Source organism: Terrapene carolina, unplaced genomic scaffold (genome assembly GCF_002925995.2).
Source record: "Terrapene carolina triunguis isolate 2854851 unplaced genomic scaffold, T_m_triunguis-2.0 Scaffold22495, whole genome shotgun sequence".
Lineage (NCBI taxonomy): Eukaryota > Metazoa > Chordata > Testudines > Emydidae > Terrapene > Terrapene triunguis.
Genome location: NW_020686846.1, coordinates 1 through 14545, shown reverse-complemented (window position 1 = coordinate 14545; position 14545 = coordinate 1). Strand labels below are relative to the sequence as shown.

The following is a 14545-nucleotide window of genomic DNA, read 5'->3' as shown; positions in this document are numbered from 1 at the left end:
GGGGGGGGTAAGAATGCTTGTCCGTCCCATCTAGCCTTGTTGGAAGAGCCCAGGGACAAATCCCAAACACGCTCCTCCTAAAAGCCTCAGCACACGGGCCCAAAAGCCTGACTTAGGTGTTTTAGCCACCACCTGCTGAGAGCAAACAGTGCCCCACTGTGGCATTTATATGTATATGCACCCACATTTTCACACCCCTCCACTGCAGGGCCTGGTTTCAGAGCTGCCGACTACCCCCAACTTCCATTGACTGTGGCGAGAGTTGTGCATGCTCAGTATTCCTGAAAATCTCAAGCTGGAGCCTGAAAGTCAGGTGTCCCCCAGGGCTGTATATGGCCACCATTTTCAGAGCCTTTTATGAATGGGACTGACTGGCTGGAACACAGCCCCTCCTGGGAAGCAGCACAGCTGTTAGGAGCAGGAAGTTTACACTAGGTCCTGGTGCTAGCTAGCGGCGGGGCGGGGTGGAGGGTGTGTGTGCTCAGTTAGGAGTTGATCACTGTCCTGATGCTTAGTGGTGGGCGTCTTGTAACATTCTGCTCTTCCTCGGGACGTTAGGTGATGAGAGAGTCAGTGAACGAGCTGGCCCAGCGTCCCGTCCAGGGTTGTTATATTCATGGCCTGTTTCTGGAAGGCGCTCGCTGGGATCCCCTCTCCTTTCAGCTAGCAGAGTCACGCCCCAAGGAGCTTTACACAGAGATGGCAGTGATCTGGCTCGTCCCTGTTCCCGACCGCAAACCTCCAACCACGGGCTTCTACCTGTGCCCAATCTACAAGACGCTCACTCGAGCAGGTAAGGAGGCCAGGGAGGGCTCCCAAAGCAAAGGCTGTAAGGGAACTGCACTAGCACCTAGTGAGATAAAGCAGCAGCTGACAGTTAGGCATAGGCTCTTTCTCCTTCACTGCAGGGCTAGTGCTCATGCTCAACGATCCTGGCACGATGACACTATATTACAGCTCTCATGTGAATGATAGACCTGGTTCCTGCTGGCCCCATTGACATGAATGGCAGGATATGCATGGATGACAGAGAGACCCAATTTCTTAGACGTGTAATAACAGCCTTGGTTGGCTGCTTTATTATATGTGCTCCAGAATATGCAGGCAGAACCTATTAGCATGATGCTAACAGAACAAGCAGGAGTATTTTCTTATCAAGCCGAACCTTATCCATTAACCATCCCAGCCCTCAAGATGCATTTCTTTGCCCGTGTCTTCCCTAATAAATATACCTGGTGCTGTGTTTTATATTTAATACATTTTAAAAAGCCTTCCAAGGCAAGACACAACACGCCCCTACCTACACTTCTCCCGCTCAGCCCTCAGGAGAGGATAAGAGAACCAGTAGGTGCTAGATGTATCATCAGGTTGCTTAATGCACTCCTAGAGGATGCTTAACTAGCACAGTGCTGAGTGCTGTATAAAAACCAATACAGGACAGCACGGTCCCATCTCATCTGCAGAAACATTACTAAATGACTGGCTCAAGACCCACTGTAGGCAGAATAGTACAAGAACAGGATGCTCCTGCAGTAACTTTAATGCTAGAGCAGCCCCCACTTGTCCATGAGTCACAGCAGGGGGTGAAAGGGATGAGATTTTTTTTCTTGTATAGAAACTTACCAGCCCTGGGTTCATGTTCTAATACAGCTTTACCTGTTTCCATTACAGGGACATTGTCAACAACAGGTCATTCTACCAATTATGTGATTGCGGTGGAGATCCCCAGCAGTAAACTCCAGAGGCACTGGATCAAACGGGGTGTAGCCCTCATCTGTGCGCTAGACTTCTAGGAAGCCATAGCAGCAAGGGGTCTGCGCACCAAGGTACAGTTGTACTGTGTATTTGTATGCACTGCTTGGTTGGTGCAGTCAACTAGGGCTAGAACAGGCTTGTAATTAAACCCTGCTCTGGCTGCCCTTGCCTCTCAGAGCTCTTGTTTAGTTGTCATAAATAAAGAAGCTGTTCTATTTTACTAATATTGTGCTTGTTTCTTCTAATCAGGTGCCCCCCTCTCCTCCCACTAGTGTTTAAACTAGGCAGCAGCTCAAGTCAAGGGCCAGGAAATGCAGAGACCAGCGTGGTTCCCACTGCAGGAACTGGTAACTGACTAGAGCAGCTTAGGACAGGTGCAATTATTGTGTGTCTGCTGATATTCTACCTGTTGCACTGACTGCTTTATATTTCTATCCAAAGACTCCCCTTCGCAGTGTTCTAGGTACCCAGCCTGCACACCCCAGCCTCTGTTAACCATCCCTTCCCAAAACAGCCATGTGCTATGGGACAGCTTTATTCTTTCCAACAGGGCTGCTATTTACAGCATATGGTGTTAGACACAGACAGAGACCAAGGGCTCTCACCCTCAACAGGGACTAGCAGTGGTTTCATTCGACAGTCAAGCTCTGTATAAACTGGGATATTTGGTGAATCCAGTTCTTCCCTGAGGCAGGTCTGCTTTCTCCTGCACCACCACCCTTCCCTTGAAACGCCATTAACAGCTTTGGCTGGCCCGGCAGCTAGCCCCCACCTCCTGCAAGGGGAGGTACTCAAGCCCCTGTGTTTCCTTCGAGAGACAAGCCTGAACGCTGCTACTGGAGAGGAGAAACCCCCTTTCAGCAGTGCTCACAGGGTCACTGTGGGGATAGGACTACGTACCTGTCAGGCTGTGATAGTATAAAAAGGTAACCTGGCCCCCTGTGTGGAAAAAACTCTCACCCAGGCAAGCATGAGCCAGACTCCAGCCTTGGGCAGAGGGGAGAGCAGCTGTGGACACTAGCTCCTTCTGGTGCTTCCACCTCGCCTCAGCTGCAGCGCACTGGGGTCTGTTTAATTTACCTACATGATGGAAATAGGCAGAGCAGCAATTCTTCACTCCGGTGATTGGGGCAGAGCTAGCGCTCCACCCCAGCCTCCTTTTAAAACTATTTGCAGGGATCAGCTATTCAAACGCCCGACATTCCTGCCTGAGAAGAAACACCATAGGGGGGGAGGGGTTTGTTGTGTTTCACTAAGGTTTCCTGCCCAGCTGTTTGTTTTGAGTTAGGCACTGAAGTTAGTGGAAGGCCATTAAACAAATGCTGCCTCTGCAACCCTTCCCCCCCGGGGCTGAAGCATGGTGCAGCAAGGCCTAATCTCAGCATGGAATGACACCATCTCAGGAACTAGAGCTTCCTCCAGCGGCTGCCCTGCCGTGAAGTCACTTAGTCCGAGTGCTGCACCGGCTAACTAGCTCCAGCAGTGATCTCCACTGCATCTGGAATCCATGACCAAAGGAGTGTGGGTGGGCCAAGCCAACCCAGCAAGAGAAGGGATAGTGGGTAAGCATGAGAAATCCTACCACACACACCAGGTGATAGTCCACCAACAGAGCAACACACAGTGCTAACCACCCGAAGGCACGCTCAGAGGTGAGCAGCCCACCATGACTAACACAAGGACAGCAGCAGCTCAGAGGCATGTCACTGCAGCCCAGAGATGGCCATCAGGGAGCCAGCTGTGCTCAGGGACGATGCTGGCAACATTGGTCAGAACCACAAAATAAACAGTTGTGAAATAGAAAATTGATATCAATGTCCCAGAACAGTGTGGAGCTGAAGGCCTGGATACTGGAAACCAGGAGCCATAGCCAGCTGGGGCCAGCGCAGTCACCCACCAGCATCATCAGACCGACTCCAGCTGCCTTTCCCTCGGCAGATTGCTGATTTCCATCAGTCCTGGGCTAGAATGCCATGGAGTATGCAGAGCAACCTGGGACACACCTGTCTAGTAGATTCAAGTGTCTCTGTAGCACTGACACTAGAACCTGCCCTTCACTGCTGCAGGGAGTGCCCATTCCCAGACTCCACAGGGTGCCCAGGCTATGGCTGATAAAATCCAAATTCCATTTGAAACAGTGTGGGCTCCAACACTACTGAGGACATGAGCGGAAAGGACCCAGTCCTTGTTGGGTCCATCTCCCCTGGGCACAGGGCAACTGGTCCAAGTGCTTGTAGATGCAAGCACGAGCAATGTGGGCACACGGTTCTGCTCCCCCTCTTGACCACAAGGATGCCACTACTGGCGCTTGGCTTTATATGGACGGGAGCGTTTCCGGCGATCCGGCTTCCTCTGCTTGTGGAGACGCCCAATGCTGACTCCTTGGCGTCTGCGGACAGAGATGTTCTGCTCCACGAGGCTGGCCAGCATTCCTGCAAGAGACAGCAGACAAACCGGAGAACTAGCTCAGAAGAACAAGTCTCTCAGCCACCTTCCAGGGTGGAACGTAGACACCTGACACCACATTGTCCCTAGTGAGTTCATCTAACCTCCTACCTAACCGCCCCAGCCCAGTTTTAGGATTCCCATACCAGCAGCTTAACCGTGACCCTTTTTCTAAGCTGGAGACCCTGGACACTGGGTTCCCAGTTCATTCTAGGACAGAAAGTCCTCAGATCCCAGAGCAAAAGGCCCATGCTTTCCAGGGAGGTGTAGGAATGTCAGCCCCCATGCTTGCTCCCCTGCTCAGGGCCTCTCTACCGGCAAGAGACCATGAGTTAGTCTTGAGTAGTGCGTCTCGAGTGGACCTTTCAATGTGGCAGCAGTGTGCTAGGAACCCCTGCAGAAGCAGCTGATGAGCTCCAGTGAAGTGCAACAACAAGGCAACCTCTCAGCAACTCCCCGTCTTCAGACAGGCAAGTGGGCATGCCGATTCCAAGGGGTTATGAAACCAAGCAGCTCCAAGCCTCCCCACACTTGCATTGCAAGGAAGCAGCCAGCCTCACCTTCCTGAGCCAGCATGGAGATAAAGGTGCAGATGAATTCATCATAGTTGTGGGTTCTTCTCTGGTCATCAATCTGCAAAGAGGTGGAGGAAGAGAAAACTCAAGGTGAATAGCTACTTCCCGGGGCAGTCCTCAAACAGAGCCCAGAACCTGATCCGATCCCTAGACACAGGAGCCTGGGGTCACCTCTTGGCTGGTTTAGGTTCTAAGCTAAGTCCACAATGGATCTGAAAGCAACACCCCAAACCCAGCTCTTGGCTACTGCCTGTATTGATGCGCTCAGACAGAAGGAATCAGGGAAAAACACGGTTAAGGTGGCCAGATCCAAGGGCAAAGGGTATCTAAAGTGGATTGTCAGGCAAGGAAAGATTTGCCCCAGTTCTGTTTTGCAGACCTACACAGTAAGCCATGTGCCCTCAGGGAAGTGCAGTACAGATCAGAACTAACTGAGTGGGGAGAGTGGAGGAATTCTGCTACGCAGCCAGGCAAGCCCAGCACTTCTCCTGCAGGTTTCTGCCTCAGTTCAGCTGTGCTGCTCACTCAGCGTCCCCAAAATTTTTAATGCTGCTTAGGCAGTTTGTTTGTCCTGACCAGGCTTTGTCATCTCGGGACAGGAAGCCTTCCTAGATGGAAGGAGAGGGCTGGCAGAGACCATTCCTTCCTCTCCCCAGGCCTTACCTAAAGAAGTCTCTCCCTGTATGCCCAGTGCGAAGGGCATGTCCCCTGAGGCTATAGCTTGGTTTAGCCTCCTAAGGGATCCAAATAAGCAATCAGCCAGCACACCTTGAATTTTTTCCTCTTCTCCACCTCCTCCTTCAGGCAGGCCTCATAGTTCACAATCTCGGCTTCCACGCACTTCAGCAGCGCCAGCAGCTCCTGGAAGAGCCGAGCAGAGAGAACATGAACCACCCTGTCCCTGCTGCAGCTCAGTGCCAGGGAGAGGGTGCAGGGAAGACCCCCTGTAATGCCTGAGCCCAGCAGCCTTCCTAGATCAGTACAACTGGTGCACCAGCCAAGCAGCTCCAAGTCACGTTGCCCCAAGCAGTGGGAAATGCAGGCATGGGGGCTGTTGGCACAGCAAGGCGTGCCGATATCAAGCCCTGTGTTACAACTAACAGAGGGAAAGGGCTCCTCTCACAAGCCACAAGGCTTTGCTGGACAGCAGCATTAGAAGCAGTTCTAAGGGACCGATGAAGTTCCATTTAACTGCAATAGAGTTTGGGACTGCCAAGAGCCCAGGGAGTCAGCGTGGTGGATCTCGCATGGAAAGTCCCAGCATGTCAGGGCCTGATGAGCAAGAGCACAGCACAGATGCCAGGATGGCTCAAGGCACTGGCACCAGCACACACAGCTTTTCTCCTCTAGGAGGGGCAGTAAGCAGCCATCAGCCATTTGGGGCACTGTATAAAATGAGATGGTGGACTCGGCCCAGTTCCTAGCAGACACGTGTCCCTGTGACGAAGTGAGTGGCAAAGCCTGGCCTGCCCTCCCATTCCCAGAGATGGACAGCAGCACCTCAGGAGGGCAGGGTGGGGTAGCTGTGCTAGTGCTGCTAGCTTGGGAGATAAACGGGCTCAGCAGCCATGGCTCGCAGGCCAACACCTTTCACCAGTACCAAATTCCCTACAATTTAAGGGAATAAAGGTGGCAAGGCTGGTGGACTGAGAGATTGGGGTTAAAACACGGGCAGGCTACAGGCAGGAGCTTCCACAGAGACCAAACTGCAAGGAGCAGGTTGTAAAGAAACCTGACTCCTGGCACCCAATGGTTAATCCAATGACTGCACTTGCTACCTGCCCGCGGAAACCAGCTCCTGAGGCCTCTGGCAGAGAGGCTGTGCCCCCAGCCGCTAAAGCAGGACCCTGGCTCTGTGGATCTGCTGCCTCGCTCAGGGAAGAACGACAGGACACTCACTTTGGGAGAATACTTCTCCCCGCAAGGGTGATCGCTGGGCCTGCAGAGAGCAACCTTCTCTTTGCTGTCACTTGGCTCGCTTGCCTCCTTCTCGTCCATTCTGACAGCAGATTGGGCCTCTTCTCTTTGCTTGCTGGAGAGAGGGGAGCTTTTCCCATCGTCTGGGCACACCAGGAAAGAAAGAGTTAGGTACCGTGGCCATGTGCTAACACCTGCTCCCAGCGCCAATGGACATGCTGCCCCCCACCTCGGCATCCAGATAGAAGCAACATTCCATCCCTTCCCTGGTCATCTCAGGGCCCAGCATCCCACCTTCTCACCCATGGCAGAACCGAGGTCTTTCCCTTCAGCCTACTGCCTTGGGAGAGCCCTGGGTCCCCCATCTCCCACCCAGAATGACTGGTCCTTCCCCACCACCTACCTGTGATGGCAAGAGGGCAGAACACCCCTTCCTCGGTGAGGCACAGCAGGCCAGTGCTGATGATAGGCCCCAGGTCCCTCACGGCCCGGTTGTACCGCATGCAGTCCACACGCAGCAGGCTGTCCTCCTCCCCAAAGAGCACCTTGGAGATGTGGGAGGTGACGGGGCTGGAGGGCCGGGTAGGGTTAGCCGAGCGGATGGGGGAGCGCAGCGGGGAGTTGAAGGCACTGCCGATCTCCGAGGCAGTGTCCGTGCTCTCATTGCTGGGCGTGGGGGAGGGCTGTGAATGGGCAACCACGGCTACGGTGGCGCCCCCGCTCCCGGTCTTGATGGAGAGGGGGATGGAAAGGTCCTTCTGGGACTCCTTGAGCTTCTCCGCCAGAACGTTGATGGTGTTGGGCTGGAGGATGGAGAGCTGGCTGTCTGCTGCCCCGGCCACAACCTCCTGCTTCCCCTGCCCCTTCCTCTTATACCTGCCCAAGGACGCAGAACAGGAGATCAAGCACAGGCGACAGCACGTATGGGGAGGGAAGCTGCAGGCGGCACCAGGTCTGGCACCCCAACAGCTGGGGAAGGCCGACATGTTACAGTCCCTAGCACTCACAGGCAATTAGCTAGGACACAGAATACAGAAGCAATGCTTGAAGCACCTCCAGGAGTTCAGATCACTCCGAGCCTGGCCCAATGGAACACGGCAAGCCGGGGAAATGGGGAACAGCTCATGTGACTGGAAAGGTCAGTCAGTGCTTTGCCCCGCACAGCCGAGGGCTTCCCAAAGGCACAGACTGATCAGCTCAGCCTTCATGCTCTAGCGCGTCCAACGTGGGAACAGGAGTGTTAGCAGCTCAGGGTAGGGACCTACTCAGCACCCAGCACTCTAGAAATAATGACAGTGGCAGTGTGGACTCACACAGAAGGCCTAGTCTACACTAGGAAATTAGGTTGGTCTACCGATGTGAAAAATCCACACCCTGGGCGATGCAGTTAAACCAACTAACCCCCAGTGTAACCAGCGTTAGGTTGACGAGAGAACCCCTCCCGTCAGTGTAGGTAGTGTCTACACTGAAGCGCTATTTTAAGCGTAGACAAGGCCAGAGTCTGTTTTTTCACTTTTCCCTCTCTAGGGAGGCATCACTGAACCGCAATGCAATGGGCCAATCACAATGTCATTCCATCTCATTTACAGCATCACCGGTTTGGAACTCACCATAAGCCATTTCCACCATGCAAATAACACTTCACACTTCTCTGCTCCCTTCCCTCTGAGGATCTCAAAGCCCTCCACAAACTCATGGATTTAGCCTCCCGACACCTTTCAAAGCCACCATCCGGATTGCATGGATGGGGCCAAACGCAAAGATTTCAAAGCCATCCACTAATTCCGAGTGCTCACCTTGTCACCTCAGTTCTCAGAGGGGCTGGACACCTGCACTTGTTGCTGACATCAATGGGAGCCGTGGGGGCTCCCAGGCCTGATAGACAAGCTCCGGGGTCCTGATTCAGAATGGGAGCATTTCACACCCACTGGGCATTGGGGTAAGTGACTGTTCAAGATGAAGGGCAGTGGGGAACCAGGGCTTATGTGCCTCAAGTTGGGCACCCAAAATTAATTGAGCCTTGAAAATTTGTACGTAAACCATTTGCCTCAGGCCACAATGATACGTCCCCTGCCTCTCAGTCTTGTGTTTAAACCACAAGATCATCCTTCCCCTACACATTCCTAAAACTGATCATCATTCAAGCACAGCACTAGCCTCCTTTACCACCACCAAGATCCAAGTAAGAGCGCTAGTCCCCGCCACGCTCCTCTGGTCCTCTTTCGCTTTCCCTCCCCCGCCACAGTCCCCCAAGAGCGCAGCACGCTGTAGGAGCTGGTAGGAGCCGACTCAGGGAGGCATACTTGGAGATAAGCCCCAGCAAGGTGTGGCTTAAGCACAGACTAGTTGAAGAGATCAACTGACCATGGCTGGATGAATATCCAGCAGGGCCTCTTTCGCCAGCCAGTCTGTGCTCAGGACACACACACACACCCCGCCCCGCAAGCACTCCATCTGCCAAGGCTGCCTTCGCACCCAGCCAACACAGGGGATCTCGGTTGGCTGGAGCGACTGCTCACCTACCTGGTAAAACACTTCCCTGGGGCATCCTCCGCCTCACTCGTCTACACTAGGGAACTCAAGGGTCTGGGGGGAAAAGCACGCCCCCTGCTGGGGGCACACTCTGCTTAAGCGAAAGCAAGGCCTTACGCTCCCAGCAGCCTGAGATCTCAGCTCCATCCATTACCTGATGGCAGGGGCAGTGTTACAAACTTCCTCCTCCTCCTCCTCGTCATAGTCATCCTCATCATCGGAGTAGTGCTGGTGCTGGCGGACCGGAACCCGGCTACGGCCCACTCCCGCTGCAAGGTCCTCCTCTTCCTGCAAAATACACGCACTCACTGCCTGAAAGGCCCATCCTGGGCAGGGGACCACATGCAGTCAGCCCTCCTTGGAAATGGGGCAAAGACACTTCAACGCAGGCCTGAGGCTGGCTGCACCACATCCCTAACCGCAGCCCAGGAGTAGCCCCTTTCTCGGGGAAGGGATTCAGAGATTCAATCCTGGGCACACGCACACACACGCTGACCAGATTCTCCCTGGGGCACTTCTAGGTCCAGCCAAACATGATCTCAACATAGAACTAAACCCATCAAAGCTCAGGAACAAAAATCCCAGGGCTCAGTGCTTTGGCCTCTATTTCCCCACAGAAACAAAGTGAAACAAACGTGCCTAGAGCATGGTTTATCTGGTCATGTAAATCCAGAACAGGCTAAAAACCCAGCAATGCATCCCCAGAGGGGACAGCATGAGAGATACCTTTTAACAGATCAGTGGAAACAGAGCGCGCCCAACTCCATTTGTGTCTTGTTCTCTCTGGCGTATATAACCTGGCTCTGCCTGTATTCGTTCATAAGGAACTGTGGAAGTGCTACAAACCTCCAGCCAGACCTGGGGCTCTATGGGACCTGACCCCGCACTCTGGTGGAGTCAGTTGCTGGATCCAGAGGGGTAGAAAGTTTCCCCAAAAGTTCATTCATGAGGCTTAAGAGGCACAGCCTAGAACACTGGCTTTCTCCGGCCTGCAGCCTCCAATGGGAAAGAAAGGCCAGGCCTCACGTACCTGCATGGGCGACTTGGCGTAGTTGTGGTTATCCAAGAAGGCTGGGAGTCTCTGCACAATGGGATTGGGGTTTGCCGGAGCACCGTTGATGCAGCTACCAGATGGCTTTGTTACCAGTTTGGATTTGTTGGGCAGGCTCTGTGTGGAGGCAGGGTGGCCCTGGCCAGTAGAGTCCTCAGTGCTCTCTGTAACACACACACACACACACACACACCCTACATCAAAGAGAAGCTTTTCCCGATGGATTCAAGCTCCTTTGATTCTAGATGCTCTACTTAACCTCTTTCCTGCCCCACAACAGCAGTTGAGCTTTTATGCCCCTCTCCAGCCCAATACACTGCCAAGAGCAATAATAAGCATGGCGTAAGTTCTGCCCTTCTCAAATTCTGTAGCTGCATCCCTACCAGCGGCAGGGCACAGGCCAGCAAATGGGGGGGGGTATAGACCAGAGTAAATCCATGCCCCGAGGCCCTGGGACAGCATGCACAGCTGTATTTGGGAGCAGAACAATCAAGGCCAAGCCAGCACTGCTCCACCCTATTCCATGGAGGGACCCCGGACTCCAGAGTCAAGTTATCAAGCCACAGCTGGGTGCCTTTGTGCCAGGACTATCATCCCGGCAGAGTGAGTCCCATACCTGGGTGTGAACACTCCGGGGCCAGCTGTGCTCTGCTCGTCTCCAGTGCCAGACACGCCTTGCTGCTGGCCGGCTTGGACTCCTCGGCCAGCTGAGACTCCTGGGACTTTTGGGTCTGAATCAGCTCCGGCTGAGTTACCCGGATAAGCTTGAAAGCAAAAGACAATCTGCACCTGACTGTTGAACCGAATGCTTCTCATAACCAGTCACGCAAGTCACAGGGCTATGGGAGGGAAGCAGATGAATCCGCACTGCTGAGCCAACTTCCCAGCACCCACGTGCAGCCAGGAAAGGAAGTAGAATCAGCTGGTCGCTTGCCCTGCTGGAATGCCACCGGGTTAGAAGTGATTGACCACTGGGCTAAATGGTCAATAGAGCAAAGCCTGGGAAATGCAGGGCATGGAACTGAAAGCCTATGCAGGGAAAGCAGCCACATGAGACTACACTGAGCTCAGCTACAGGATGGAGGCATAGAGCATGGTACCAACCACAGGCAAAGGGCGACTGAAGGTGCTCCTCCCACATGTCCTAGGAGCCAAGCTCCCCACAGGCTGGAGTGAGAGAGAAAGCAGGGCCGGGCAGTGCCTGGAGAAGCCAGAAATTACAGGCTGATGGTAAACCCAGCTCATTCGTTCAGCTAGCTCACCCATTCCTACCTGCTGCAGGGCCTCCAGTACAGTCTGCCTGTTCATCTTCAGGATGTGCAGCTTAGATTCGTATTTCATCCTCCGGTCGGGCACCACCGCCATGAGGTTGAAACGGATGTCATGGTACGGCTCCCTGAGGCAAACCACACCCAGCACGTTAGCCTTGGCTCAGCCAGAGGAAGGAGCTGCCCCAACAAACCGCTGATGGGTGTTTGGATGCCACTAGAATGCAACAGCAGGTCCCAGGCAGCAATGCAGGTTAAACCAAGATACTCATGGTCCACACAGCATTCCATGAGGCAATAAAACAGCTTCACAGCACCCAGAAAAACAGCGTGCCGTTAACTTAGTCTCAGTGTAAGAAGACACACGGTCATGCACATTACGTGACTTTTACGCCACATGCTGAAGACCTTCCTCCATTTGTGCTCCCCTATAAATGGGGCACAAGGAACCCAACTGGCCGAGCAGGGCTCCAACTGTGTGGCTAGCTGGGGAGGAGATTCCTTAGCCAATTGGCAGGGCTGTATGTTGTCATTGAGTATTTGGGAACAAATTGATGATTTCAAGTCAGATAAGTCACAGGTTGCCTCATCTGTGCTTCACAACATGGCCCCTGCAGGTACATCCTTACTGCACTGCAAGGGTGGGAACCTGGGGCTGTTACTTTCAGAGGGCCGGCTGCAGGTCAATCAAAACTCACCTTGTACGAAGGACAAAACCCTACCAAACTTTGACCACCACAGTTTGGGTCACAGAAGTTGTGACTAGGAGGGAAGGGACATTCTTACACTTGGGAGTAAGGTTCATTGCCTGCCTCTGCTATGGATTTCTAGTATCACCTTAAGCCAAGTCACTTCACCTCTCCACACTATTGCGGTTCCCCTCCTGAAAGTGGGGACCCCCTTCCCTCCGCCCCGAGGTGCTGGGAAGCGTCAGACACTACCCTGGGCAGGATCACGTAAGGCCCGAGGTAGGTAGTTACAAAGCCATAACAATTCATCCAAGCAGCAGCCCATTGGGAAGAATGGAAAGCACTCATGGCTGCATGGTGGCACAGCACACCCACAGGCTGCTGCAGAACTTGTGAGGTTTGGGTTACTTGGTCCCACCTCCTGAGCCACACAGCAGCCAGGGCACTCCTTCATTAGCCCAGAGGCCTCTCCTAAGGCAGATGGTAATGGAGGGAAGGCCAGCCTCCATTCATTCTTGCCACAGACACTTCTGGGAGAACAATGGTTTCTTGTTCCCAAGATGGGCGTCAGAATATTCACTTCAGGGGTCCCTCATTCACAAGGAAGTGCTCTGACACCACATCAGACAATCATTGTCTGTCCTACAGCAGTCAGGGACGATGAGCCTGCCAGGACATTCCCACAAGTGGAAACCCAGTGTCTGCTAAACCACGTTCTGAGTAACCGAGAGCATAAGTTACACAGACGTTTGGGCCCTCACGCTGCAGCATTTGTGGGTGCTCTGAGATCACAGCTGAGCCCCTCTGCAGACTTCCTAAGAGGCCCAATTCAACAACAACAGGGTCAAGCAAAAGCCACATAACTGGTCTCCAATGTTGCTATGACTAGGGATCTGTGCAAGTGAAGATCCACCGTTACCATCCCTTCTCCTGCATTCTGACTGGCTGCATAGCTATTTGGAGAAACATCATGTTGCAATGAGAGAACATTTCCGTGCCTCTTCAGACAACTAGTCAGATTGCAGAAGAGACAAAACAAGTTAATAGGACTCATGGCCTACACATGTGTGAAGCGTCTCACGCTCCTATAGCACGGAGTAACCCTCTCCCCTCTATGTGGGGCCCAGTAATCCAGGTCTGAAAAGTTTGCTATTTGCTAAAATGCACCCCTGAGCTGTCACGCTGTAAAACAAACACCGAGGTGTGTCGAGGGAAAGTCCACCCCCCTGAGCTCATCTGGGCATTTACCCTGCTGTGGCCAGGCCAATTCGCTCCATGATCACCCTCCTGGCTTTGTCTGTCCACTCTTCATCCTCAGCCCAAGGCCCTGGGAAAACAAGAGAAAGCAAGTTAGTAAAGCAGGCCAAGATCCCCAACTCAGACTGGACCAGCACAGCAGCTAGGCCGCTTGGGTCCAGCAATCCACATAGATGAGCAGCATCTTCTGAATAGTCAGTTCCATCAGCAAGTCACGCCAGGGATGGGGACCCACTTCTGTCTCTAAGACGATATCAATCCTGCCTTGGGCTCACTTTACCCAGTCTATGCAACAGGGGCTCAATTCTGGTGTGTACTGCGTACGGCTATATACAGCACATCATCTCCTGCTCTGCCCTCCCACAACAGTTGGGGCTGGGATTTGTGCTGGTGAACCAGAGATGCAAACAAGACACACTTAGAGCATGCTTGCCATTCACAGGATAGATTGCACACCAGTCCTTCTGCCAGGAGATTCCCTCCCTTGTAACCTTGCTCTAGCTGAAGAGTGCAGAGGTAGTTACGATTTCCTGGATGGGAACAAGTCTGGAGTCAAAAAGCCCAAAGCTTGACCCATCGAAAGGAAACAGATTTAGATCCTCACAACATAAGAACATCCATACTGCGTCAGACCAAAGGTCTATCTAGCCCAGTATCCTGTCTTCTGACAGTGGCCAATGCCAGGTGCCCCAGAGGGAATGACCAGAACAGGTAATCATCATGTGATCCAGCCCCTGTCGCCCATTCCCAGCTTCTGGCAAACAGAGGCAAGAGACACTATCCCTACCCATGCTGGCTAATAGCCTTTGATGAACCTATCCTCCATGAACTTATCTAGTTCTCTTTTTTGAACCCTGTTATAGTCTTGGCCTTCACAACATCATCTTCACAACTGTGCGCTGTGTGAAGAAATACTTCCTTTTGTTTGTTTTAAACCTGCTGCCTATTAATTTCATTTGGTGACCCCTTGTTCTTGTGTTACAAGAAGGAGTAATTTACTTATTTACTTTCTCCACACCAGTCATGATTTTATAGACCTCTATTGTATCCCCCCCC

The 14545-nt window shown here is 53.0% G+C and overlaps 2 protein-coding genes across 2 annotated transcripts; one reads left to right on the top strand and one right to left on the bottom strand.

Moving 5' to 3' along the window:
• The first annotated feature begins 556 nt into the window (after positions 1 to 556).
• Positions 557 to 1975, top strand: LOC113408708 (dynein heavy chain 1, axonemal-like). The gene is made up of 2 exons (XM_026662089.1): positions 557 to 793; positions 1672 to 1975. Exons 1-2 carry the CDS (start codon positions 562 to 564, stop codon positions 1791 to 1793), a joined length of 354 nt encoding a protein of 117 aa, XP_026517874.1. The 5' UTR covers positions 557 to 561; the 3' UTR covers positions 1794 to 1975.
• A 2025-nt stretch (positions 1976 to 4000) lies between these two features.
• Positions 4001 to 13559, bottom strand: BAP1 (BRCA1 associated protein 1; the record flags this gene model as incomplete). Its single annotated transcript, XM_026662090.2, has 10 exons — positions 4001 to 4187; positions 4761 to 4833; positions 5544 to 5636; positions 6675 to 6835; positions 7096 to 7568; positions 9379 to 9512; positions 10255 to 10439; positions 10892 to 11039; positions 11548 to 11671; positions 13481 to 13559. Coding segments are annotated over 10 exons (1604 nt in total), but the record flags the coding sequence as incomplete, so codon positions are not given.
• Between the last annotated feature and the right edge of the window lie 986 nt (positions 13560 to 14545).